Source organism: Muntiacus reevesi, chromosome 10, assembly GCF_963930625.1.
Source record: "Muntiacus reevesi chromosome 10, mMunRee1.1, whole genome shotgun sequence".
Lineage (NCBI taxonomy): Eukaryota > Metazoa > Chordata > Mammalia > Artiodactyla > Cervidae > Muntiacus > Muntiacus reevesi.
Window position 1 is genome coordinate 42,077,081 of NC_089258.1, and position 26,829 is coordinate 42,103,909.

The 26,829-nt window shown below is 52.8% G+C and overlaps 1 protein-coding gene across 4 annotated transcripts in view; it reads left to right on the forward strand.

Moving 5' to 3' along the window:
• The window catches only part of MYT1L (myelin transcription factor 1 like), a 129,623-nt gene that overhangs the window by 22,103 nt on the left and 80,691 nt on the right, over positions 1 to 26,829 (forward strand). For 3 of the 4 annotated variants that reach the window (XM_065947204.1, XM_065947205.1, XM_065947203.1), the window contains exons 4-7: positions 1,538 to 1,890; positions 15,720 to 16,694; positions 21,537 to 21,671; positions 25,623 to 25,713. In XM_065947204.1, the coding sequence (XP_065803276.1) occupies positions 1,538 to 1,890; positions 15,720 to 16,694; positions 21,537 to 21,671; positions 25,623 to 25,713 (1,554 nt within the window). Of the gene's footprint in view, positions 1 to 1,537; positions 1,891 to 15,719; positions 16,701 to 21,536; positions 21,672 to 25,622; positions 25,714 to 26,829 lie in introns of all 4 variants that reach the window. The other variant, XM_065947202.1, reaches the window with a different exon arrangement.

Genomic DNA, 26,829 nt, shown 5'->3' on the forward strand with positions numbered 1-26,829 from the left:
CCTGCTTGCTGCACTCAACCCCGAGTCCCTGAGCAACCCACAGGCTGGCCCGACCCCACCCAGCTCTCAGGTCCCCGTGCTCACCCCCAGGCATCTGTGTATGGCCCTCCAGGCCCATCTCTGGGCCTCTCCCTGGGGACGCCCCAGGCCCCTTGACGCGTCACCCCTCTTCTTGTGACATGGTCCCCTCTCTGCGTTTCAATCACATGTCTGTCACTCTGGGTCTATTCACTCAACAACTACTTGATAAGTGCGCTTGGCCCCCGGCTGCTGGGTGCACCATGGTAAATAGTGACCAGAGGTTCTAAAGCAGAATTATGACCAGGGCTGAGCCTGTTGGACCAAAAGTGACCTGAAAAGTGGGTCCTCACCCTCGACCTCTGAGTCTGCGGTCCGGCACAGGCCAGCACAGATGGGACTGCCAAGATAATGACGCCTGGGTGGGTTTTGACTGAATGAATTCCTGGCCCCAGAAGTAAGCTGATCATGGCCTGTGGGTGTTCAGTGTTCAACTACTAGTGGGGGTCACACACCTCATTTTAGACACATGAAATAATCACCCACAGCAATTTTCCCTGTATGTCTTTTCCCCTCACTCCTTGCAGTACACACACACACACACACAACGGGATTTCCAGGAAGAAAAGGACTACATTTAGCACTTTGGAGAATTGCTCTTTTTCAAGGAAAGGTCATGAGTGCCCACCCTAAGGGTCTTACCCAAGTTTGGGCAGTGCTGGATGCTAGATAAGCTGAATGCTGTCTGCAGTGCCAGGGTGGGGCTGACAACTTCTGTGGACTTTGAAACTTGTTCCCATCGATAGATATTATGCTCCTCTTCTCAGAGTGGTCATTCTCTCTGCAGATACAGTATTATCTTGAGAATATTCAAATCCAAATATATCCAGAGCTTTTCTACAACATTTATATTTTCATATTTCACAAAATGTATATGTATTAATGCAGCGTGCAGAACTAATTGTTATTTCTATATGCATGGACTTCCGTTGTGGCTCAGCTGCTAGAGAATCCGCCTGTAATGTGGGATACCTGGGTTTGATCCCTTGGTTGGCAAGATCCTCTGGAGAAACAGTCTACCCACTCCAGTATTCTGGCCTGGAGAAAGCCACAGACTACAGTCCATGGGGTTGCAAAGACTCGGACACACCTGAGCAGCTTTCACTTTCTAAATGCGTGTTACACTCGGGTGCACTTGGGTGTATCTGGGGAGGTGGTTAGTAAACTCATGTTGTCAGCGACGGGGTGATGCGCATGTGCTTCATAATGTCCTCGGGGACGCTGCGAGGGTTCCCGGGCGATCACGGGACAGTGCTGACGGGGGCTGAGAGAGGAGACCCCCGCCCGCTGGGTTTCCATGTGTCGCTGCTCCATGCACAGGGGCCGCACATGCGGGACCGCCCATGTGCACACACCTTCTCTGCGTTTGTGCTGAACCCCAGCCTTCCCAACCACAACTCCCGATGCCCCGACGCTCGGCGACAGTAACTCAGGTCTTCTCTCTCTCTCTCTCTAACAGCGTGTATGGTTGTCCCTTGGCTAAAAAAAGAAAAACACAAGACAAACAGCCCCAAGAGCCTGCTCCCAAGCGGAAACCGTTCGCGGTGAAGGCAGACAGCTCGTCAGTGGACGAGTGTTATGACAGCGATGGCTCGGAGGATGCGGACGAGAAGGAGGAGGACGAGGACGAGGAGGACGAGTCTGACGAGGATGAGGAGCAGAGGGAGGATGAGGAGGAGGACGAGGACGGGGACCGCGAGGACGAGGAGGAGATGGACGAGGAGGACGAGGATGAGGAGGACCGCGAGGACGAGGAGGAGGACGAGGACGACGAGGACGAGGAGGAGGACGAGGACGACGACGAGGACAACGGTAATCCTCCGGGGGGCCCGGGGCCCGCGAGCCACGGCCCTGGGCTCAGGCGGCGGGGCAGCGCCGGGGGCACAGTGGGCCGCGGGGCTCTCACCCTCCGTTTAGAGAATTTCCGTCGAGCATCCCTCAGACCTTAGGTGCCGTTTCAGTCAAGTCGTTATTCAGATCGGTCATCCCCAAATTTGCTGAAACGTCTGCGGTGTGCACGTTTGTGTAGCTTAACCACTTTCATCCAGAAAGTTCAGTCTGCATTTTCCCAGCAGCTCCCCCCGAGAGGTCCCGTCCTGAGCCACTCCGGGGGCGGTGGGGTGGACATGGCCCAGCCCGCGGGCCGCCCTGGGAGCTGGAAGTACGGTGTGACCCCTGCGCACGAGCTGGTGAAGTAGGTTTAGTCCTTCAGCTGCCAAGGCCTTGTGTTAGTGACCAGCGGGTAGGGGTCCAGGAGGAACGCGACTCTGTGAAGTGACGGATTAACCCATCGTCTGCTTCCGTGTGGGAGAACCTTGTTTCTAATCCGTGAGGCGGGCAGGTCAGACGCCCACTGTGCCGGGCGGTGGCATCTTTGGAGCAATAAATTTCAGATGCTTTGCTTTTGCATCCAGCTTTCTGTTAGTGTCAGACTCAGAAAGACCAGAGGTCAAATGCCAGTCCTTTCTCAGAAGTTGTCTCTTTTCTAGAGAGAAGTAGGTTTCTGAAAGAGTCTCGTTCTAGTCTTGACTGCCTTGGAGTTTGCCTCAGAGAAATGGCAAACCACTTTAAAAAGTAACAGGAATCTTTTTTTTTCCCCTTGTGCTTCTTCGTTGGGTTCAAATCTCTTCGAGAATCTGAATTCTGAGAAACGCTAATTTTCCAACCCAAAGGACAGCAGTTTCCATCAGTGGAGAGAGATTTTTCTTAGATCCTGTAGATGTGGGTAGGTTATTGCTAATCCATGGTGTGGACATGAATCAACATTCCTCCTTCAGAGGTCATACGAGTTAGTTCCAGGAAACCTGACTTTTGTGAAATAATCCTCGATTGCTCTCATGAGTTAGGTCCTTATGAAAGGACCTTATGAAAACAATTAGACACATTTACATGGATAATGCAGGCGTGCCTACAGGTACACACACACACACACACACTCACACACACACACACACACACACACACACTCACCCCTCATGGATTGGAGCGGGGTCTCCTCAGCTTATTCTCCTTGTCTCGTGGTGCAGAGGCAGCCTGGGCATCAGCTTGAGGGCACCCCACATGCAGACACCACTCACTCTGCTGGGCAGACTGCGCTGTCATTAGTGAGAAGATGGAACTTCCATGCTGAGACCTAAAAACAGCAGCTCTGGGTAATAAAATAGTGGAATGGGAAAGTTGGAGATCTGACCAGTTTGTAAAATTATTTCTGGACTCTGTATTCAGTGTGTATTGTTCTGGGTGAAACCATCCATTGTTGAGGCTGATTCATGATTTGCAGCTTAACCGCGGCTTCGTATGAAGATGGTGTAAGATACTGCTCTTCCCTGCTCTTGCTCTGTGTTTTGAAAGCAGTAGACATGAACATCTAAAGTTGTGAAAGTTTGGGTGCCTGATGGATGAGGGTGGGAGAGATGTGCGCATACGGGCGCCTCATCTATCCAAGTGTCTTAATCAGAGTGTAGACTCGGCCCTCCATTTGCTAGAATTAGACTGACAATTTTAGCTTACTTAGGGCTACGGTTTAAATAATCTACTTTAAAAATGCAAAGTAACATATTTTGCAGAAGTGAACAGAGCCTTATTGAAGCAATAGGCTTTAGCTTGTGACTGTATTGGGTTTGTTTAATCAGACTTGAACACTTACAATTGCTTTAAAAAGTGAGAAAGCAAAGCTAGAGAGAGTTTTCTAGGAAAAGTCAAGTAAGTGGGCGTAAAAAAGGGTTCATGAAACAGTTGCATGATTATAACATCCGACCACGTGCCATCACCTGGCAGCCAGCACTCAGTGCTCTGCAAACATTGGGTCCATGTCAGAGACATGTAAGGAAGTTGGTTCCAGAAAGAAAAAGCCCAGCAGAAGGATAAATGATCGCCTGCCGACTCCTGGTGTCAGAATTCATGCTCAGCTCTGGATTCCCCAGCTGAGCCCCTTTTAGAATCATTGACTGCGTGAACTTCAAAGGAATCAACTAGAGCTACCAATGAGAGGCTCAGCCAGGCTGCCCATGCTGTGGGTCACTGGGCCGCTTCTTCCGTTATAAGACAAATATGTCAGTCTGACCAAACATTTTGACAGAAAAGTGTAATCAGCCACTCCCTCTTGGACAGGCTCTCATCAAATCCTACATCCCGAAGAGTCGTTAGCTCAAAGATGGCTCATGTGACGGACCCTGCACCGAGGTTAGGTTATGTTAAGCTCTGGGCGTCACAGGCTCACCTGATTTCTAATCAAATGCATCCCTCCTAAGAAGAGCCCACTTCCGAGGCCTGGTTCCTGGAGAATGTTCCACAGAGTTTCTCTGTTCTAGAGAGAAGTCTCCACTGCAGGAGCCCGTGAACAGGCGTCCCAAGACCCCATCTACCCACGTGAACACCTGCCAAGTGGACTGAACAGCAAGAGTTTCCTAACCCAGGGCCAGGAATTTTCAGGAAGGTTGGACCCCAGGAGACATAGCCGGGCCGATGAGTCGTGTCTTTCACGTGGTCAGACTCCTAGCGGTGTCAACTTAGGACAGGCAGGCTTTGAAAGGCATGTGCCCGCCCGGCTCCTGTTTCTCCGTCCTCCCCGTGTGCATTGTTTTACCTGATGGCTGAGTTTGCTGCCGGGATCACCAGCAGCCAGTGTGAGTCCTGCCCCCAAAGCCACATCCGTAACGTGAGAAGCTCAGTGTGATTGCAGGATAGCCCTACATAGCGCGCGTTCCTCCCCTCCGTGGAGCGGCAGAAACTGGGCATTTCTGAAAAACTGGGAAAAGTGCCCTGTGTCTGGTGACCGGAGCGCTGGGTCAGCATCTCGAAGTCGCACTTGCCTGCCCTGGTTGACACTCTTGGTGACCGTTGCATTGCCAGCCGTCAGCGGATTTTCTCCGAGGGGGGCCTAAGTCTCTTTCTGAGCCAACAGCGCGGACAGTGACTGGTGGTTAAGAGGGGAGGAAGCAAGGCAGGCAGCGTGCAGGGCCGGGGGCCTGGGGGGCGCCATGGGGCTGCCCAGGAGGCCTGTCCACACCAGCCAAGGGCCCCCGCCAGAGGAGAGCAGGGCTGCCCAGGAGCTGCAGGGATGAAGCTGAGCTGCCCTCAGCCTCAGCAGTGGGCATTAAACCCCAGGCTATTTCTACCAGAAGGACGCTGTTTTCTTTCCCCACCTCTATTATAAATTGAAATGTGGAGTTTACTAAGAGGTTTTGTTACAGAGAAAACAAATGTATACAAACCACCAAATTATTACATAGGCATCCACTGATTACAGAAGAACTGTTATAACTTGCAAATGAGGTGTTTATTTTAATTCTGAGACTCCTCCGGCAGTGTAGTCACACAGGAACCAAAATATCACTAATAACGTACATTTCCAGTCAGTGCAGTGGTGTGCGGACAGTGCACGAGCTTCACGGTGATTGTGTAAGACAGGCGGGGTAGAACTGCTTCCCTGTCAGCGTGCTAATGAGACAGACTGAGGCTCAGAAAGACTGGATTGCTCTTGGTAAGAGACAGGTGTGTGCTTAGACTCTGCTGGTGGGTTCTCTTTCTTCAGAACTCATGTTCTTTTTATCACATTTTGCCTGTTTCAACAACAGGAAAGGCTAACTGAGTAATTCATTTCAGATTACATTAGATTCATAACTAATTAACCAAAATTATATTTTGTCCAGTCAACCTATCATAGGCTGGACTTTTGCATGAAAAATTTTATTTTCAAATGCATATGGTGGTTTAAGTCTGTAATTATCAGATTAAAGTTCCCTTGTTATCCTAAAGTTAAGAAAATTTTTATCCAGGGTTGTAGATTATAATAGCAGGTTTCGTGCGTGGTATGGTTAGTGCCTTTTTAGAGTCTTGTGATTTGAGACATAGAGATTCAGCGGTTATTTAATGCCTGATAAGTCATGGTCTATTTTCATAGTATAGCCCACTAAAATGAACACATCTTTAAATAATAGATACACACATATACATGTCTATAAAATAAGCATGTGCATCTATGTCACCTTTTGAGTATATGTGGTATCTGCCTACTGACAAGAAAGGAGATTCCGTGAGGAGGAAGAGAGGAATGTGCTGTCCAGATGAGAGAAGACCCTCACATCCACTGTTAATCATTTCTTAATATATTTTGTTTCCGAAATACATTTGTATATAAGTAAAGTCCTTTGCTCACCCTTTAATTGAATCTTGGGACTGTCTTGACAATTCAACTTTGAAAACAGTTGATTTGACCAATTGGGTCAAATTAAGTGAAAATGCAAACACCTTCCTTTTCTAGAGATTTCCTGGCTTCATGTTCTGTGTATGAATCAGCCAAGGATGTGTACGCATGCCTGGAAGTTCATGTCTGAAAGGACTTGAGTGGTTGGAAGGGAGTGTGTGCTGAGGGTGCGTGTGCTGAGGGTGTACACGTATGCGGGCTGCTCTGGGCAGGGGAACAAGCCGGGTGTCAGGGGCCGGGGGCCCGTGGGGTGCAGGGACCGGTGTGCTGTTGTCAGGCGGCACTGCCCGGCCCGTCTCCCACCGAGGACCCCCTCACAGGGGGTGGTCAGCGATCCCCACTCTGACTCTGGGCCCCGTGTGTGCACCGCCCGCCCCGCTCTGACTCTGGGCCCTGTGTGCACTGCCCGCCCCGTCTCCCACCGAGGACCCCCTCACAGGGGTGGTCAGCGCCCCCTGCTCTGACTCTGGGCTCATGTGCACCGCCCGCCTCCACACGCAGTCCCCAACGCACTCCAGCCGCTCTGCAGACACTCGTCTGACTTTGAAAGGAACTCGAGACAAAGCCCACCCCCACAGAAACAACTTTTTTAAATTGCCCAGTTTCCAGGGTGCTTCTCCTTTGATGCAGGGTAATGTACTCAGTGTCACATAATTAAAAATCATGACAAGCTGCGATCAGTGGGCTTGAGTTTGGGGCTTCCCAGGCGGCTCAATGATAAAGAATCCTCCTGCAATGTGGGAGATGCAGGAGACTTGGGTTCAATCCCTGGTCAAGAAGATTCCCTGGAGGAGGAAATGGCAACCCACTCCAGTACCATTGCCTGGAGCATCCCATGGATAGAGGAGCCTGGAGAGCTACAGTCCGTGGGGTCACAGAGAGTCAGACCCGACTTAGCTACTGAGCACAGACACACACAGGCTTGAGCTTCCCGAAGACGAGGATGGAAAGAGGAGGTGAGGGTCTCCCACTGTGGCCCCTGAACCTGCCTCTTGATGTGGAGCTCGCACTGATTAGCCAAGTACCCTCTCACAGCCTTCCCAGGAAATGGCCCTGATGAGGGAAGTGAGTTGGAACGCAGACAGACTGTGAACATCAGAATTAGCCCACCAGCTTTCTCCCGCAGTCAGCAGAAAAAAAAGCCATGCATTCTGAGATCAGCATGGAAACCAAGATGTGTTTAGAAGGCACGGTCTCAACTGTTCACAGTTGGGAGAAAGAATGTGATAACTTTTTGCCTTAAAAATTAATCTCTCCCTTCATCCATGAACACGTTATATTAGGAAGCTTAGTATTCAAATACAGTGAAGGGTATGGCTCTACCACTTAGAAATGAGTGAGGGCAGAATTAGACATTTCTAGGTATCTGTCTGTGATAAAAGTTAACTTTCTTCTTTCAAGCTAATTTTACAGAATTAGAAAATATAATTATATCTTATATTTCATGAATTTTCAGATGCTTCGATACAAAGCAGAAAATTTGCTAACAAAGTGAAGTCATGCACGTTTGAGTCTCCAGCAACATGCCTAAAGTATGGGGAAAATCTTTTTACATAATGAGAAATGGTCGATGTAAGAGAGTAGATCTAATGTGTCTTTACTCGATCTGTTTTTAAAGTCCACTTGGAGGGATGACCAGCTTCTGTCTTTGTGTTCAGTTAAGTTCAGTCATTCAGTCGTGTCCGACTCTTTGCAACCCCATGAACCACAGCACGCCAGGCCTCCCTGTCCATCACCAACTCCCGGAGTTTACCCAAACTCATGTCCATTGAGTCAGTGAAGCCATCCAACCATCTCATCCTCTGTCGTCCTCTTTTCCTCCTGCCCTCTTTAATTTTTATGCCACCTGCTAGACTGGCAGGGTGTGAAGCAAGGTGGGAAGGCACATCCTGACACGCTAGACACGTGTCTCTCTCTCCCTGGACTTCAGTCTGGCATCCAGAGGTCAGGATGACAATACCAGCCCTTTGCTCACCTAACTGCCTGCTTGCAAAGCCTAAAGCAGGTGCCGTACAGATTGAGGCTGGAGAGAGGTGATCGGTCCGGAGTGGCCGTGTAGCAACAGATTCAGGTAGTTTTTGCAAGAAACTGGGCTCCCGGGCACAAACTCAAGCCCTTCTGTGATGCTGAGCCCAAGGTCCGTGGTGATGCAGAGCAAACATGCTGTGTCCATCAAGGCTGAGTCACCTTGAAAGACTCAGAGCACGGTGACAGCTCAGTGCAAAAAGTGGAGTGAGTTTCCCATGCAACAGAAGTGCTCAGGGCTCCACGGGGACCCAAAGCCTGAACGGGCTCCATTCTTTGCCCCCCAAACATAGTATAGTGTGAAAGAGGAGCGTGTACGTGAAAACCTGTACCTAATAGTTCTTCACAAAGGGCAGAATTAGAAGCCATGAGCCAAGAAGGAGGATTTAAAGATTGGAGTTGAAAGCAAGAACTAAAGTTTTCAGATAATGAACCCTGGTGAGTTTCATATTAGGTTACCAAAGAAAGTGGTAGTGTTTCTGAAAGGTATTTTCTGTCTGATAGGGATGGAATATGATTGAAGAGGAGAAGAGGGTTCCCGCACCCCCAAGTTCCTCCCAATCATAGGAGCAGCCACATCAAACCTGTCTGTAAAACAGAAGGACCAAAATTTTCAGACTCCTTTGCACTCTGTAGTTTATAGCATCAGCAGCAATCTTATTCTACTGGACCAAGAATGTTCAAGGTTGCCCAGTCGATCTGGAAAGTCTCCAAGCTGTGTGTGTGCGTATGCGTGTGCATGTGTGTGATGTACAGACAGAGAGAGCCAGAGATGCGGTTGGTTAGTGTCCTCTAGTCTGCCTCAGTCTGAAAACTACTGATTTCAAAGCAGCTCTTGTCTGGGTGGGTATAACTATTCTATTTTGTAGTCCCCAAACATAGATAAACCACAAACCTAAAACGTCATCAAGTAGAAAGGTTCTCAAAGCAGTGAATAAATAAAACTTTATTCACTCACATTTCTGATTAAGATCCCTAACGAGTAAAAACTTTAAGAAGCATAATATGCCCGATCTACACTGAAAAGTGTTGTGCAACTTGGATCCCTTGTGAAAACCATTATTTTTTGCTTCAGTTTATCTCATTTAGCTTGAAAGGCATTTTAAAATCATGTTCCAGCCTAGGAAATGGACATGTAGAATCAATCAGCCATCGGAGCTCTTCTGAGCGGCTGTAGAGACGAGGCATTAGCCTGCACTTCAGACGTGCACGCGAGGTCTGATTGGGGTGGAAGGAGATGCGCGGCTGTGGGCCGGCGACGGGGAGGACCACGCTGCAGACGCGGGGTGACCTCCCCTCCCCCGCCGCAGCCGCCCCTGGAGACAGGCCTTCTGCCCTCGGGGCGCCCTTCTGTCTGCCCCAGGAGTCCAGGTCACAGGAGCGGTCAGAGCCACAGCGTCACCTCCAAACCAGGCCGGCTAACCGAAGCCTGCCGCCAGATCCCAGACCTCCCAGAGCTGTTCCCAGACCACGCGGGGATCTGGTGGTGGGCGGCCCCTGTCGGTCCACGACGCTTAAACACAAGTGTAAGTTAAATGCACACAGAGGTTATAAAAGCCGGAATCAGCGCTCAGCTCCCGCTGCGCTTCTGTGCGCTGGCGCCGCGCAAGCCAGCATGGCAGCCCCTGGCGTGTGCTTATTTACATATAAACACCCTGAATTTGAATTTAACTTACGGAAACTTGCAGCGTGCTCTGTTCCACCCGGCTCCCCACTGCCGCCGCCGCCTCCTGGGGTGCACGCCCCACATTCTCCAGTCTCTGCCTGGAGGCCAGCTCCCGGCCGACGTGGCCTTACTCCGCCTGATGCGACCTCCACCTGGGTCTCCTGTCCCTCACGGCCCGGGTCACCCCCCGACCACAGACTTTATGTCAACTTCGTTTGCTTCCCTTCCGGCACCGACGCCGCGACGTCCCTGCTGCCCACCCCACTCCCAGGGTCACCCGTCTGCCCCAAACGAGGCTCAGTAAGCCGCGGTGGAGGGAAGGCACGGCCATGGCCTGTCCAGGTCTCCTAGGCCCGTCAGATCTGGGACCCTTGGGACCTCGGCTGGGGACGGGACACAGACATGCCCTGTGGTATCCTCTCTGACCTTTTTGAAGCTGGAGGAAGCCTTCTGGAAAAGCAGTACTTGACCCGATGAACCGACAGACGGAGGCACCCCACACCCGCACCCCACCCCGATCCAGTGCCGCCCCCTCCCACCCCCGTCTGCGCCCCGAGGTCACTCTGGCCCCCACGACTGGGACGATGAGGACAGGCCATGTGGGTCTGTCTTGGTGGGGTTCCTCTCAGGCCAAGGAAGGCTTTCACCAAGGCCAGGAGCCGAGATGGTGAACGTGCAGAAGCCCAGGGCTTGGGGGGAGCCGGGCGTGTTCACCGGGGACCCGGTGCCCAGGGCGCACCCTGCCGAGCCCAGGACAGCGGGGCGCGGAGGGAGGCGTGTGTCCACTGCAGGGACCGAGCCTCCGCAGCAGACACACAGCAGGAGCGAGTCCGGGCCCGCGAACCAGCTCCGTCCGGGAGCAGCAGGTCGAGCCGCTCACGAGCAGACAGGTGTGGAGAGGAGCCCGCAGCGGAAACGGCCACAGAAGCAGCAACACACAGCTCGGAAGGGAGGGCTGGAAGTGTATTTCGGGTGATTGCACATAATTCACCCACATCATCTCCACCGTGATGGCTCTGGTGAGGACAGAGAAACTGTCCGACGTGAGCGCAGCAACAGACGGCCCAGGGCCAGGGGCAGCGCTGACGGCGAAGGAAGCTCCTTAGGGGAACCGTCTGCCCTTCCCAATCTGCAGGTGTCATCCCCACGGGCTGTCTGGCTCTCCTACCTTTGAGCATCACCTGCATCCCAGCAACTTCACAGCGGCAGGCAGGTGAAGAGGGGACGATGCCTCGTGAGAGCAAGGCCCCCAGGTGTGGGGGCTGCCCCCCAGTAGAGCACGAGCAGAAGGAGGACTCCCCTGTGCCCGGAGGAGCCTGTGAACTGGTCTCACTGGGCATCAGGGGTCCTCTTGGGCATGCAGTGCAGGGGGACTCTGACCGGCTGGCGTGCAGTGTTCTACTTTCCTTAATCAGAAAACAATCCCGGGGAATTCTAAATACTTTCTCACAATCAATAGGGAAGTCTTGTGCCAGATAGCAACCGTCCACCTTAAACAACTTTTAAGAGAGATGCTGAGTATTTTATTAACATAACCCAGGCACCAGGGCTTCCCTGGCAGTCCACTGGGTAAGACTTCCAGATCCCCTGCAGGCGGTGTGGGTTCCTTCTCTGGTCGGGGAGCTAAGATTCCACCCACATGCCTCACGGCCAAGAAACCAAAACATAAAGCAATACGATAAAACAGTCAATAAAGACTTTTGAAATAGTTCACATCAATAATAATAATAATAATAATAATGTCTTAAGGTAAAAAAAACAACAGGCAACTCTCCAGGTCCAGGCTTGCAGTCACTGCGGACTGTAGGTGCAGCGCTGTGCCTGGCGCCCTAGGGCAGGTCTGACCTATGCTAGGAAATGTATAGCCAGCACTGCACACTCCGGGATTGCACAGGGCTGGTGATGGTGAAGAAATGCCTATTGTTTGGAGGAAGAAGAAGAAAGAAGTTGTATGTCTGCATCTAAGAAGAAAATAAGAAGCAGCGGATTCTAGGGGAAAGGCCGAGGGGGCCCCAGGCCAGCTCTCAGAGGCCGATTTATTGCTCTGCCCATGGAGAACCCACCCCGAGTTCTCAGAATTTGCGCTAAGGAACCCGGGACACCCAGGAGAGGGCCCTTCCACTCTTCAAAAGAGACCTCGGTGTCCACCCTGCCCCATGAAGTCCTGGGCTCCCCCTGGGTGCTCAGTACAGTAGGGGAGCTGGGGGCCCTCAGCGAGGTCAGCGGGCCTCTGGTCCACGTGGCCTCTGGCCGCTCTTCCCAGCCTCCGCCCTTCTCACCAGCAGAGGAAGGGTGACCCCAGGAGTGACCTTTCCTACATGAAGAGCCAGAGGAAACTGGCCTTTTGTGATTTGCAACCCATGGAGGGTGGACTCTTAGACCACGTCTTCTATGACCTGGCAGACCTAGAGAATTTGCACTGTGAAGAAGTGTCTCTTTTTCCTGTTCTACATTTTTGTTTTAATCTGTTGTCTACTTGAGAGATTTTAACATCTGGAAAGAACAACAGCAACCCACCTTTTGATTATAGAGGCTGAAAGAATCAAAAGGTGGTCTCAGACTAACCTTTGGAGACAAAATGCTCATTGAAGTCTGCACTTGGTTTTATAAGGTTATAAGCCACAGAGTTCTAACCACATCAAATTCTGGTTATGAGGATGGAGAGGAAAAATTTTCCTACATGGCTCCATTTTTTAGAGAACTTTTTGTTGCTGTTTTCTATTTGTAGCTTTGAGCATAAAGTGTTTATAACAATTTGATTCAAAAGAGAAAATTCAGACCTACAACATTTCACAAAGCTCACATTGGAATCCAAAAGATGCAGAGAATCCCAACAAAAGTCCCGGTGTCCTTGGTGAGGAAGCGCTGCAGAGACCCCGTGGGCTGAGCTCCTGAACCCCCTGCGCCTCCTGGGTGCAGGGCCCTCCCCTGGGAGTGGCTGGACCTGCTCTCCTCCAGTTTCCGGAGGCGTGGACACCCTGGGAGCCCCTCTCAAAGGCGAGCCCAAGGCTGCCCCCAGCACGGTCCTCCTGCCCGTGCTCTGCTAGAGAAGAGACTCCACCAGACAGGAAGGCCACAGAGATGCCGGGGCCTCCTCCCTAAACCTCTGTGTGGCTGCGCTCTTCTGTTTAGAATGTGGACCTGAACTTTAAAATAATTTTCTGGTAAAACATCTTTTCTCATCAGAAACACATTCTGTTTCCTGGGTCATTCATCACGTGAAGAACTACCCCCACTGACTCCCGAATCTCTTTGGATTGAAAATTCAGTTTGTGGACCATCGGTACCGCGTTGTTAATGCCTAGCTGGCCCAGAGACTTCTGGACCATTTCCCACCGCCTACTTCCATGTGTGGTCCTTTTCATCATGAGGCTCAGCGAAAACATAACTAGAATGGTAAACTGCCCAAAAGAACAAAATCAGAGACGGAATTCTGAAAGTTCGCCGTGAATGATTTTGAATTCTGGAGGCTGAAGCTTCAAACCTCTTGCTGGCAGTTTCCTGACGAACCCCCTGCATCCGTCCACATCATTAAGGCTTGACTTTGTCTCACATGTGTTTTGAAAGAGTTAAATACTGATAACTTGAGAAAGTCCGTTACCCACGAGGATTTTCTGCAGCTGGAGTTGTCTCTTCTGCCATCCCCATGCTCATGGCTGGGGTCGGGCGGCCTCGAGGACACAGAGGGTGGCCTTCCGGTTTTGAGAGCCTCACCCTGGCCGTGAGTGATGTACTGTTAGGTGAACACCTCCTCGGTATTTCTGATGCGTTCACTGGTTTTGTTTTCCTTTTGCTGCTCTTTGGGAAAACATGTATCCTTATTCTAAGACTATAGATGCCTAGAAATTATCCAAAGGAGCAACAAAATTTATTTCATACAATTAATGATACTTTCTGACTAATATAGGACAAATTTGATTTGCTGATGTTTAGAGAGATGTTAAATTTCAAAAATGTGTTGGTTCCACGTGTGGGCCGGCAAGGATGTTGTTTTCTGTTATTGATGTGTTGATGTCCAACCCAGCTCACCAACAAAAACCTTTTCTAAGGAGACAGCACAGAATCCATAAAGAAAACACTGGGGCCCCCCGACTCAGCCCTGAGTCACCCAGTATCTTCTACCAGTCAATACGCCTCATTTCCTCACTAATACACTTAAAAATTCTTCTTACTCTGGTTTGTTTAATCATAGAAACAAGGAGTATATTTGAAACTGGCAGGCAGTTAACCAAATCCAACCTGAAGTGGGCGGGGGAATCCATTTGCAAATCCATTTAGTATCATCTATATTTTGCAATATACATGGTAGCGATCACATAGCATGAGGGGAAAAAATGCATACTCTATAAATATTCCTTTAGAGTTAGAATATGTTATATGTTCCAGATGAAATACAGGGGTTCAGTTCAGTTCAGTCTCTCAGTCATGTCCGACTCTTTGGGACCCCATGGACTGCAGCACACCAGGCTTCCCTGTCCATCACCAAGTCCCCGAGCTTGCTCAAACTCAGGTCCATCAAGTGGTGATGCCATCGAATACAAGGGTTAGGGTAATTTTTAACATGGTCCTTTTTCAAATGAGTATTCCCAAATTTTTTTCAGATTGGACACGACACTTATCCACACATTATATCTGCCACCTCACCTGACACATCCACACGGTGTATCTGCCAGCTCAGCACGGCTTTGCCGAGGTGCAGGGTGACTGCAGCAGGTGGTGGCGCCAACTCACCGCACTCCTGCTTTTAACAGGCGTCTGGCCACTGCGCACTTCTCCCCCTCCACCCTCTCCAGCCACTGAGATGCAGTGAATCAGAGTCGCTTCTAAGTTTTGCTGGGGCTTGTTGCTTCACAGCGTATCTTGATAAACTGGCTCTAAGGTAGAAAATTCAAAGCCACTCTCAGCCCCAGCGTGTGCTCCTGGTACTGACTGCCCAGGGTCCATGTCGGCGCAGAACCCACCAATGTCAGGATGTTGGCATCTCAGGGAGGACCCACCAATGTCGGGATGTCGGCATCCCTGGCAGGACCCACCAAGGTTGGGATGTCGGCATCCCAGCAGGACCAACCAGAACCTTGGGCTTTCTTCTGTGCTGCCCAAGCATCTCTGCAAAAGCAATTTAAATGAAACTGCTGTGAACATCTACTTACAAGTTGGCAACAAGTTGAGGAACTGTTAGAAAACCTAGTCATACAATGGATATCATTATCATGCACGTGGTCGGGCAGTAAATAAAGAAATTCACTTTTAAAAGCAATGCTTAAAATTTAGAAGTAATGACAAAGTGATATTTTAAAATTATATTTAGGCTTCCCAGGTGGCTCAGTGGTAAAGAACCCACCTGCCAATGCAGGAGATGGGGACTCGATCCCTGAGTCAGGAAGATCCCCTGGAGGAGGAAACGGCAACCCACTCCAGTGTTCTTGCCTGGAGAATCCCATGGACTAGGGAGTCTGGCGGGCTGCAGTCCATGGGGTCACACTTAGCAACTAGACACCAGCACCAAGGCCGTCCTCACCCTGCCCGGAGGCCTGTCCGCCAGTTCCGGGAGTTCCCAGTCTGCAGCCGGGTCCCTCACCGCCCCGGGCCCTGCGCACACGCCCCGTTCCGCGTCCCTTCGCCCGCGGCCCTCCCTGCATGGCCCCCGGCGGGCCGCGCCGAGCTCGCCCCCGCGCTGCCGCAGCCGCGGTTCCAGCCGGCTTCCCTCTTGTTTTCTCCTGTGTCCTGTGTCTGCTCTCTCTGCAGAGGACCGCCAGCTGGGCTGCCACGGCGCGCGCGCGCTGCAGGACGCGGAGAAGGACGACAACAACAACGACGAGTACGACAACTACGACGAGCTGGTGGCCAAGTCGCTGCTGAACCTCGGCAAGATCGCGGAGGACGCGGCGTACCGCGCGCGCACCGAGTCCGAGATGAACAGCAGCACGTCCCACAGCCTGGAGGACGACAGCGACAAGACGGAGGCGCCCGGCCGCAAGGGCGAGCTCAGCCTGGACCTCGACAGCGACGTGGTCAGGGAGACGGTGGACTCGCTGAAGCTGCTGGCCCAGGGCCACGGCGCCGTGCTGGGGGAGCACCCGGGCGAGCGCGCCTACGCCGACGCGCTGGCGCCGCCCGACGGCCGGACCTTGAGCTACGGGGTGCTGGGCAAGCCGGCCAACAACGGGCTGGCGGACAAGCTGGTGGAGGAGAGCGACGAGGAGGTGTGCCTGAGCAGCCTGGAGTGTCTGCGCAACCAGTGCTTCGACCTGGCGCGCAAGCTGAGCGAAGGCAGCCCGCAGGAGCGGCCGCCCGCGCCCGGCGCCGGCCCGCGCGCGCACGGCCGCCCGGACGACGACTTCCCGGGCCGGACGCCGGACCGCAGCTACTCGGACATGATGAACCTGATGCGGCTGGAGGAGCAGCTGAGCCCCCGGCCCAGAACGTTCTCCAGCTGCGCCAAGGAGGACGGCGGGTACCGCGAGCGCGACGACGACGCCGCCTCCGTGACCTCCGACCGCTCGGAGGAGGTGTTTGACATGACCAAGGGCAACCTGACCCTCCTGGAGAAAGCCATCGCCCTGGAGACCGAGAGGGCCAAGGCCATGAGGGAGAAGATGGCGCTGGAGGCAGGCCGCAGGGACAGTCTGCGGTCCTTCGAGGACCAGTCCCCGCGGCCGCTCCCCGGGGAGGAGAGGAAGCCTAAGTCCGCGGACAGCCATGTCAAAAAGCCATACTATGGTAAAGGTAATATTTCTACCTAACGTAAGTGGCCTCATGGAAGCGGGGGCTAGGGCGAAAGCTGGCAGGCGTAGGCTGCCGCTCGAGGAGGCATCTCACTGCATTGCATCACCAGTGCATGCTTCTCGCAGGTGATTCCAGAATTATGCCTCATGGCTGTGTCTCCGAGGAGCAAATAAATTATCGGTATGAGAAATGCACCAAGCAGCTTAATAACATGGTATTTCAGGGGAAGACGCATGTCTTGGAGATCCAGGGTGAGAGCACACGCCCATCACGTGATAGAGAATGTTAGGATGAGTCTGTTTTCCCGCAGAGGAGCCACAGTCCGTGTGGAGTGGCCATTAGCCAAGGGGGGTGAAGCGTGCATTTCAAATTTCATTGATTAGGTGGCGTCATGATTTATGAAAGTGAAAGTTAAGTCGCTCAGTCACGTCTGACTCTTTGCAACCCCATGGACTGCGGCCTACCAGCCTCCTCCATCCATGGGATTTGCCAGGCAAGAGTACTGAAGTGGGCTGCCATTGCCTTCTCCAGGAGATCTTCCCAACCCAGAGTTTGAAGCCGGGTCTTCCGCCTTGTAAGCAGACGCTTTACCGTCTGAGCCACCAGGGAAGTCCTTGATTTATGAAATTATCATCAAATTACAGTTATTGAGGAAACCTCCCCCCGGCAAACATCCCTGCTGGAAACTGCACAGCAGCAGCGGGATGACCACTCACGTCCGGCGAGGGCAGTGACCCCTCATGCCTTACCCTAAGCTAGTCGGTTCGTGACGGGAGCCGCGTGTCCCCACCTGAGACCAATAGTCGTCCTTTTAGGGTACCCACCCCTCACTGTTCCCAGCCACCGTGGAGACAGTCGTGGTTTATCAGGAGACACTCAAAACCATCCTCTGTCATAGCTCCAACCAGGTTCCCAGGTGTGAAATGTCTGCATAGGTCTGTAAATTTAGCCGTATACCCGTACGGTTGCTACACCTAGTATGTGCAGATGTATATTTCCAGCCTGAACAGTCAACCTCATGTTTCCGGTAACAGCCATGTTCACTTTCAGTGTGAAGTGGATTATAATTTGACCTCATGTAGGACCTTGTGAATATTTCAGCTTCAAGACTCTTTCAGAACAAAGTGAGAAGAAACAACTTCAAGAAGGAAATTGGTGTTTCCTTAAATTCTTCCCTAGTTGTACCAGAAAGTTCTTCTGTCTTGTGTATTGTCCTATTCTTTATGAATATCATTTCCTTATAATGAGGTTCGGATTTTGCTTTGGAAAGCAGTTGCTAGGGCAACGTCACACAATGAGAACCCAGTTCTTCTGCAGGGTCACAGGTGTGTATTCTCCTCTCGATGGGCATGCACCCCCAGGGGCGCGTTGGGCTTTGCTTTAACCGAACTCCGCTGGACACAGACCTCAGCCAGAGGCCTGCTGGGTCCTGCATGTGCCAGGTGCTTGGGTGCTGATGGCCGTTGCAGTAAGGCAGGTGCAGGCCAGAGCCTGTGAAGCGCAGGGTGTGGAGAAGGGTCCTCTCGTAAAGGCCCTGACGTGGCGCTGAGGCGGTCGTCAGGCTTGCTTCGGGTGTTGCAAGACCCGGAGATGCAGCGAGTGTGTTTACAGTGAGCGCAGTCTCTTAGAAACCCATAGTTGGATGGTTGCGAATCCCAGGCGGCCTAGTGGTGAAGAGCTCGCATGCTAATATAAGAGACAGAGGGGACGAAGGTTCGATCCCTGGGTTGGGAACGCACTCCGGTGTTCTTGCCTGGAGAACCCCTTGGACAGAGAGACTCGGTGGTCTACAGGCCACGGGTGTCAGAGTCAAACACGACTGAAGCGACTCAACACACACGCAGAAATGGAACACTTGGGGAAACGGCGTCCTTCCCTGTGGACCGGCTCCGGGGACAGACGCAACGGCTTTCTGCAGAGTGTGTTTCAGGCCTGAGTCTGGCTGAGAAGGCAACCACGCGGGCTCCTCACGCCCGGGGTTCCTGGGCCTGCGTTGGTTTCTGCGGTTTCTTTCAACCCAGCAGCTTCCTGTAGATTTTCAATCACTTTGTTTTGTTACTTTTGTTGTTTTGTGTTGTTTTGGGGAAGAAGCGGAGTTCAGATCACTTGTTTCCCCTAAACAAACAGGGACAGAATGGAAACAAACAGTAAAATCCCAAAATGGAGATGCGCTTCTTCCCTGAAAGGGGGGCAGGTTGGGGATTGGACTTTCCTGACGACTTCCGCCCCTCCCGGGTTTTCCACATCCACCCCCTCTGGCCAAAGCCCAGCTCCATCTCCTGTCAGTGTGTTCCATGTCACTCCCAAATTTCTTCTGAAGATGTCGTAGTTCTATGCAGAACCACATGAATAAAGCCGAGGAAGGACACCAGTGTGGGGAGAGAGATGAATGGTCTCGTATTTTAAAAAAGCTGTCTGCCCTCCTGGGCTTCCCTGGCGGCTCAGAGTAAAGAATCTGCCTGCAGTGCGGGGGACCTGGTCCCATCCCTGGGTCAGGAAGATCTCCTAAGAAGGGACCGTCTGCCCCTCCAGTATTCTCGCCTGGGAGATCCCATGGACAGAGGAGCCTGGCGGGCATGGCCAAATAACAATCTATGGTCGGCTTCTCTGCTGCTTTTTTAAACGTGGAGAGAACACTCGTACCGATCCTCATCCATACACAATCTTTTCAAAGTGAGTAACCTTTCCAAAAGCTTGAGCTAAAGCAAAAGAAGTTCATCACAAAACTTTTTCCACCTTCTCTTCCAAAGGGTCTACTCCAAAGGGAGGAAGGGAAGGGCTAGATCCAGCACTCAGGTGTTTCTGGATGTGGTTGCAAGGTTTTGGGGTAGATTGTTGGCCTGTTTTGCTTGCTTGGTTGTTTTGCATTTGCTCAAAGATTTGCTTTCAAGATGAATTGGGGTTCGAGAAGGGAGGAACCAAGGAGGTGGGGGTGTTGGCAAAGGCGGAGGTGACCACCCGCCCCAGGACACAGGCATCCGGAGGAGAGCACACCCTGGCGTCTCCAAACCTGCAGTGGCCGGAGCCACCGTGTTCGCACAGATCTGCACTGAGCTTCAGAGCACTCAAGATCGTGACATAGTATAATCTGTTAGGAAACCGTAAAAACTCGTGGAAAAGAGCCACTTAATGATTCCTAATAGTTATAACTTATGTTTTTATCCTTTAAAGTCATTTATATCTAGTTAACAATTTTAAATATCTCTAATTTATGATCTTAAATAACATTTTCCTTTGAAACGGTTACTTGCACTTACTCTTTTATATTTGCATCCATTCAGTTATACCACTATTATTACGAAATTACTCAAAGGCAATAAAATGCTGAGCCTTTTGGTTGTCAGAGAATCACAAACTTAAAGATATTTAGAAATTGAAGTCACAGAAGCATAGGTTTAGATTTGTCCTCAGAGTTGATTATCTGTAAGTAAAGGCAGAAAGTAGCTGACCGTTGTATCTCAGACATCTCTCTCACTGGTTTAAGAGATTCCAAGACCTGAAAGCTATATCTTAGAGAATAAAACGATAGCTAAACAATAAAAGGAGGGATTTTTATACAAATATAAAAGTATATCTATATATTCCTGTGAATCCTATGTCTATTTCAAGTTTGCATAAATGATTAAGAAAAAAATCATATAAAAGTTCCAAAATTTTTAAACCAGTCCTCTTTCTTGATATAAAATGAATCCTTCTCCAAAAGTAAAACATCTGTTTTCTAGATGTTTTACTAGAAAAATTACTATTGGCCTGATTAATGCACTGTCAATACAAAAGCATTAAATTCCGAAAGATCTGTTACCTGCAGCTTCCCTGGGCCAGACTTCTAGTAGTCACCATCTATGGTTCATCTGTGCATCTCATTTTGAAAACTGGTTCAAAAATAGTGTTTCACACACTGGTATGACTATTTGGTCTGGGCTTTATCTTAGAAATAGGTTCCGGGGTTATTTTCTGCACATTCATGAACTGTGGCCAATTCTGGTCTAGGGTGAATTTTGTTAGCAATGTCACTGCGCTCTGGCATCTGGTGTCCAAGTTCTGACCAAATGTCAGCCCTGCTCCGCCCCAGCGGGCACCGCAGCGCCTGCAGGCTGCCTAGAAGCATTGCCTCTTAGTTTGGTGCATGTGGGCACAGCTGTCCAAGCCTTCCTCTGGTTCCAAGCACAGACGAAGAGATCAAAACAAACGATTGCTCCAGCAGCTTTTGAGACATTTTTGATTGACCGTCACCTCTGTCAGGTGGGGTCCTGCCATTTCGGTCATTTGCTTGCAGTGCCTTCTAAGAGTTCAGTCTGTCTTGAGAAAAGCACTGAATTTGTGTCCTAAGAACGGTGTTTCAAGAAAAGACATTTCAGTACCAGTAAAATGGTGCAGCTAATGGTGTACACGATCAGAGAATTCAGTAAGAAACTGCCGCAGAGTGCTTAAAAGGCGTTAACGTTTCCTGGTTGGATATGTCACGAAGCAGTTGCTGAAGGATTATGGAGATGTCTTGTTCTCTGAGAAGGTCACTGTCTCATCATTATTTATGTTGATTTCTTTGAGCAACAACTTATCATGTAACACACGGGAAACAATTAATCAAGAGTTCAGGTAGGGAGAGCCTTTTTTTTCTTTAGCATCGAAAGTAAAATATGATTCATGATTACACCGTTTAAGGTAAAAAAAAAATCACCTGAAACTAGAGAACGACCCAGGATGTCACAGTGTGTCCCCGACACCTGCTTTATGTCTTTATGTATCAAGGTCTCTTCAGATTGTTAAATAATCACATTTGTCTTCAGTTGGTTGAAAAAAAAAATTCATTCTCTTGACACCTGTTATCGCTTTTAGATCCCTCGAGAGCAGAAAAGAAAGAGAGCAAGTGCCCCACCCCCGGGTGTGACGGAACGGGCCACGTAACCGGGCTTTATCCGCATCACCGCAGTCTGTCCGGATGCCCGCACAAAGATAGGGTCCCTCCAGAAAGTAAGTCCGTGTTCACCAACGCCCTGGCGCGCACACACCCGTGCCTCGTCTCCGCATCCTCGCCTGTCATTCCATCTCCGGTCAGCGCCGCCTGACGCGGGCGTGTCCTTGTCCGAGGGGCAGCTCGCCCAGGACCCGGCTCCCCCGCCCCGCAGCGTCCCCCCCGGGGGGTCTCTGCGCACCCACCTCGGACCCCAGCTCCACCTCACTGTCGCCTCCCCCGTGGCCCCTGAGCAGACGGCCTGGTCCTGCCTTCACCTCTAGCTCGCGGCGACCCACGCCAGTCACTTCCCTCCTTTCCCCCCACAGATTGCAGCACCGAGTCTAGACAGTCCCTGAGACATCACCCCGCGCCCCCAGCTCTGACCCCCAAAGACAAGGGACTCCGAGGGGGCTTTTGCCCAGTTATCTGAGCTTCTCCACCCACGTGAACCAGTACTTATGTGTAACTGCATCCTACCTATCTATTTCATACTGCCCCAACATTTCTACACGATAAAATCTTACGGAGGTTTAACTCGAGTGGGTTTCGATCTTACAAACCTGTTTGAATTAGTTAGGTTCTAAGAACATGCACTCCATCTATGAAAACAACTAAATTTCTTTTAGAATTGAAATGATGTACCTTTTTTGCTTATCTTTTCTCGACACTTAAACTGTGCCAAGAATGAAGGTACAATTAGAACTGATGGCTCAGGGAAAAGGCACGTTTTCAGGAATGACTGTGTCGGCCCCTGATTTGGTGTCTTAAGGCGGTGGGGGTTCCCTCGTCCTGGAAGACGCGGGTGCTAGTGGGGACCGCTCGTCGCCCAGCTGGAGAAGCGGCAGGGGCCAGCTGCTGGTTGCGGGGCCCTTCCGGGGACTTCCCCATCACAGCGGCCAGCTTTGGAGGAGCAGAGAGAGCGGTGCAGCTTAGGGAACAGGTTGAGCTGAGTGTCTTCAGGTGACGTATTGGCAGAAGCTGCTGTGGCTGCAGGCTTGCAGGTGGCCCCTGGCGACGGGAGGGCCGTGTCTCTCGAAACCGTCCTGCGAGCGGAGGCGCAGGGCTCGGCCGCAGTGGATTGCAGAGAGGCCGCGCCCGTGTGTTACATGAGCAGAGACAGCTCGCTTCACCCCGGCCGCTTCCACCCAGCACCCCTGGGTCAGGCACCCGCTCGCACTCACCCAATCCCCAGGACACCCGCAGGGGCATTGGCCCTGTTTTCAGATGAGGAACGGAAGGCCTGGCGCTGGCTCCTCCCCAGGGAATCGGCTCGGCTCCTGGCGCCCTGAGGATGCGCGGCGCTTTCTGAGCTCCTCCGAGCGGAGAACAGAGCTCAGACCCAAACCCGCCTCTGTCCCAGTCCGGAGCCCAGCTGTCTCCATGGAGACCTGGGCTTGGCGTTGAGGTTCAGTCTGACCAGCTGTGTCGTGGGGCAGGAGACCTGCGCTCTGGGCCTCTCGTCCTCATCTACAAACAAGGCGGTAGGACCCAGCACTAACCCGTGAAGAGCAGGGAGCTTCTCTATGCACTGTTCCTTTGAGACGTCAAAGCAGAGCGTCCATTCCCACGGCTGAGCGAGCCTCCCGACTCCCCATTCCCCAAGAGCAGTCTAAGGCAGCGTCTTCTGCAGCCTGACCCCGCGTCAGGCCGCGCCTGGCTGGGCCTTCTTCATGTGCCGTGGACTCAGCTCTGACCCAGGGTCACCGTCACTTTCTCGGACACCCACAGGAGGCCGTTTCCAAAGATGGACTCCTACGGGAGTCTTTGCCATGGAAATGACGAGGAGTCAAAGCACTCCATAGAAGCATGTCTTTTTCTACTTTTGACTTGTTAGCATTTTTGGGGCCAGCACACCCTAACCACTTTCCTGTCCAGTTGAATTCCGTAAAGTAGCCTGTACCCCAGCTTTCAGCTCACCGCGTTAGAGACACGGAGGACTCACGGAGAGGGGCATGAGACACAGCTTTGGTCCAGGAGCCCCCAGCCTGGCTTGGCAGGGGTCGGCCACGTGCCCACCTCACCACCGAGCCCCGGACCCTGCTGCGGGCCTCAGGACCAGGGCCACCGTGGGCTCCACGCGGGCGATGCTCGGGCCATCCTGTCTGAGAGGGAACCCTTGATGTTCTCCAAGAGCTGTCGTGATGGTCCACGTGGGAGCCCAGGCAGACGGAAAGTGGTGCCTGAGGGTTGGGTCCAAGGAATGTCCCAGAGACAGGCTGGCAGGACAGGACTGAGAAGGAGAAAGAGAGGGAGGTTGAGAAGATGCCCAGGAGCCTCCCAGGGTCGACAGCGAGTCTCCCCCGATCACCGAGGTGGGGAATCCAGAACAGGGCACGTCCAATAGAGAGTCTGGTGGCCTGGACTTCTCAGCTGAAGCTGGCCGCTGTGTGTGACGTTCCCCACGGGCCGGACGGCCAGGACACCTGGACGAGGTCAGACACACAGACGGGTCGTCCTCTGGGCGGTGTCAGTAAAACCAGGATGTAGCTGCTCTGAGAGGAAGCTGAAGAGGAGCCCAGCCTGGGAGGTCTGGGCACAGGCTTGTAGGAAAGGCGGCAGAGGAGGGCACGCAGGAGCGGAGATCCCCCCCCCCCAGGGGCAGAGGACGGGGCAGCAGGCGGCTTCTCTCAAAGGCCCACACGTGCAGGGGTGTCTGAGAAAGAAGTCGGGCAGAAGCTGATGCAGAGAGCAGCGAGTTTGCCGAGAGAGGCTGGAGCTGACCCCTGAGAGGGAGACTGAGCCCTGGAGGAAGCCGAGAGGCCTGCAGGCCCAGGGCAGCACAGACCCCGTCCCAAGGCAGGCCGGATGCAGAGGACGGAGCAGGCCTTGGCAGGAGAGGGTGGCCCACCACGCAAGCGGGAGCGGAAGGCGTGTGCCATCTCTAAGGGAGACTTAGCACTCTACGGGTTCAGTCTCAAAGGGGAGGAGAGGAAGCTGTGTCGCGGGGAAGGTTGAGAGCGGTGATGAGCAGGTGATGGGGCGTCAGTGAAGGGCCAAGAAGTGAACCAAGGAGGGCAGGTCGGAGAGCAGGGGCGGGGGGCAGGGTGATGCCCGCTCCCGCACGGATGGAGCCTGGACTACCAAGACAGACAGGGCCGAGGGGGCCCAGGGCCCCGTCGGGGGGACGTGGAGGGGCTCCAGGGAAGTGAGGGGGGGTGCCTGAGATGAGAGGCACTGTAGGCAACGGTGACACACGGGGTTCAGGCAGACTGTTCGCTAGGTGCCAGGGCACCCTCGCCACGGAGGGTCCGCATGCACACTGCCCGGTCCCCCGGAGGTCAGGCCACCGGGCAGGGGGCCGGGGAGGGGCGGTCCCCATAGTCCAGGGCCACGATCCGTCAGTGAGGACCAGAAAGGAACAGACAGGCGACAGTCGAGGGCCGTGACCTCCTCGGGGAGGCTCGGACTGGCTCTCCAGACAGCACAGCCTTCTCTGCTCTCTGGGCAGGCCCTGCCCCTCCTTCCTGGTCTCCCTCTTCCTTCCTCGTAGAATCAAGAGCAGGGTACCCAGTTCCTAGGTGAAAAGTCATCACCTAACTCACTGTACGTGCAGCCGGATTTGGGAGTGCCTGTTCACCCACGACCCCCTCTCGTGTGTTTCCAAGGCAGAGGCGTGTTTACAAGCTGCCGATCTGCGTGCTGCGACACGGCTGACCCCTGCCCCGAGCTTGCGCCTGGGGGCCACACGGGGACCCGGGTTTCCTCCCCCGGCGGGAGCAGCCCAGGGCTCCCACTGCCCGAGCCCCCACTCCCGCCCAGCGCACCCCGCTTTGCATGCCGGTCAGAGTCAGGTGGAGACCACCTCCCCTTTTTCCTACCTGTGTCTCCCTGCCCATGTCCATCTCAGACGTGTGTAGGACTGTCTGTCGTAAACTAACCCAGCCTTTGTTGAAACGACTGCGTATTCTTGTCCTGGGACCGTTCTGTGTTTTAACGCTGGGCTGTTTTCTCTGCCTCTCCTTGTCAAGTTCTTGCCATGCATGAGAATGTTCTCAAGTGTCCTACTCCAGGCTGCACGGGGCGAGGGCATGTAAATAGCAACAGGAACTCGCACAGAAGGTAAGCAGAGCTCCTGCGTCCTCGCTGCAGGGGAGCCGGTCCCCGGCAGCCCCGCCCCGTGCCCTCGGGAGGGGGCGCAGCCCCGCGGGACGGGGGCCTGGGCCCTGCCGTCAGGAGGGGGGAGTTGAGCCGCCCGGGGGCGCCTGGCAGAGCTCAGGGCTTAGAGCCCGAGTCTGCAGGCATCTCGCCAGCTCGTGATGGAGCGACGGTCCCCCGGGAGGTGTGCTCCTTGAGGTCAAACCCTGGATGGAGCCGTAACCATCTGCAGCGACTCCAAGGAAGGCAGGAACCTCTCCCTTAGCTTCCGGGGATCGGGAGGTCCCCCCCTGTCCTCATCAGACGGGATGGCAGCTAGAGACCCCAGACTGAGCACAGTGCAATCTCACTTGGCCGCCCCGTGACCCCTGCCCACACCCCAGTCATCCGTGTGGGTGTCACCGGCTGCCAGCAGGTGTGCAAAGATGCTGGTGAGGGGACAGGCCGGGAAAGGGGGCTGAGGAGACAGGCCTTCCTGGGCTGCAGCTGCAGACCGCACTCTGCTCGGGACAAGCCCCATCCTCTCATGCCTTGTCCCGGCTTCTGCTGAGTGACTTCTAATATTCAGTTCCCATCAGGTCCTCTTGATCCAAAAGCCGGAGAGTGATTCTGTCAAATTGTTTTTGTGCTGCCTATCATTTCAGCTTCACGAAGTTGCATAAACTTGTATCTAAGTGGAGGAAGCTATTATAAGTTTCATTTTCATTGTGGCTTGTCTGGTAAACTTGGCTACTTGTGCTAAATTTATAATGAATGAGGTCACAAACTTGTACCCCTCAAAGACGTTCCCGGGCATCCTCTGGAGGACTGTGATGTGATGGCTGGATCAGTCCCCTGATCCCTGATTATAGGGCCCACAACATCAGCTCCTCCGTAAATCCGCTGCAGAATCACGCCGATTCCGGACTCTCTGTGTTTGCGGACGGAGCCTCTGCTCTCTGAGCGGAGATGCACACAGCAGACACCAGGGTTTCACGAAAAACCAGCTCAAACACAAAAGAGCACACTGCTGTCTCTTCCTGTAAATATTTAGGTTCAGAAAACATTTTACAGGAGCCTCGAGATCATTCTGCCTTCCTC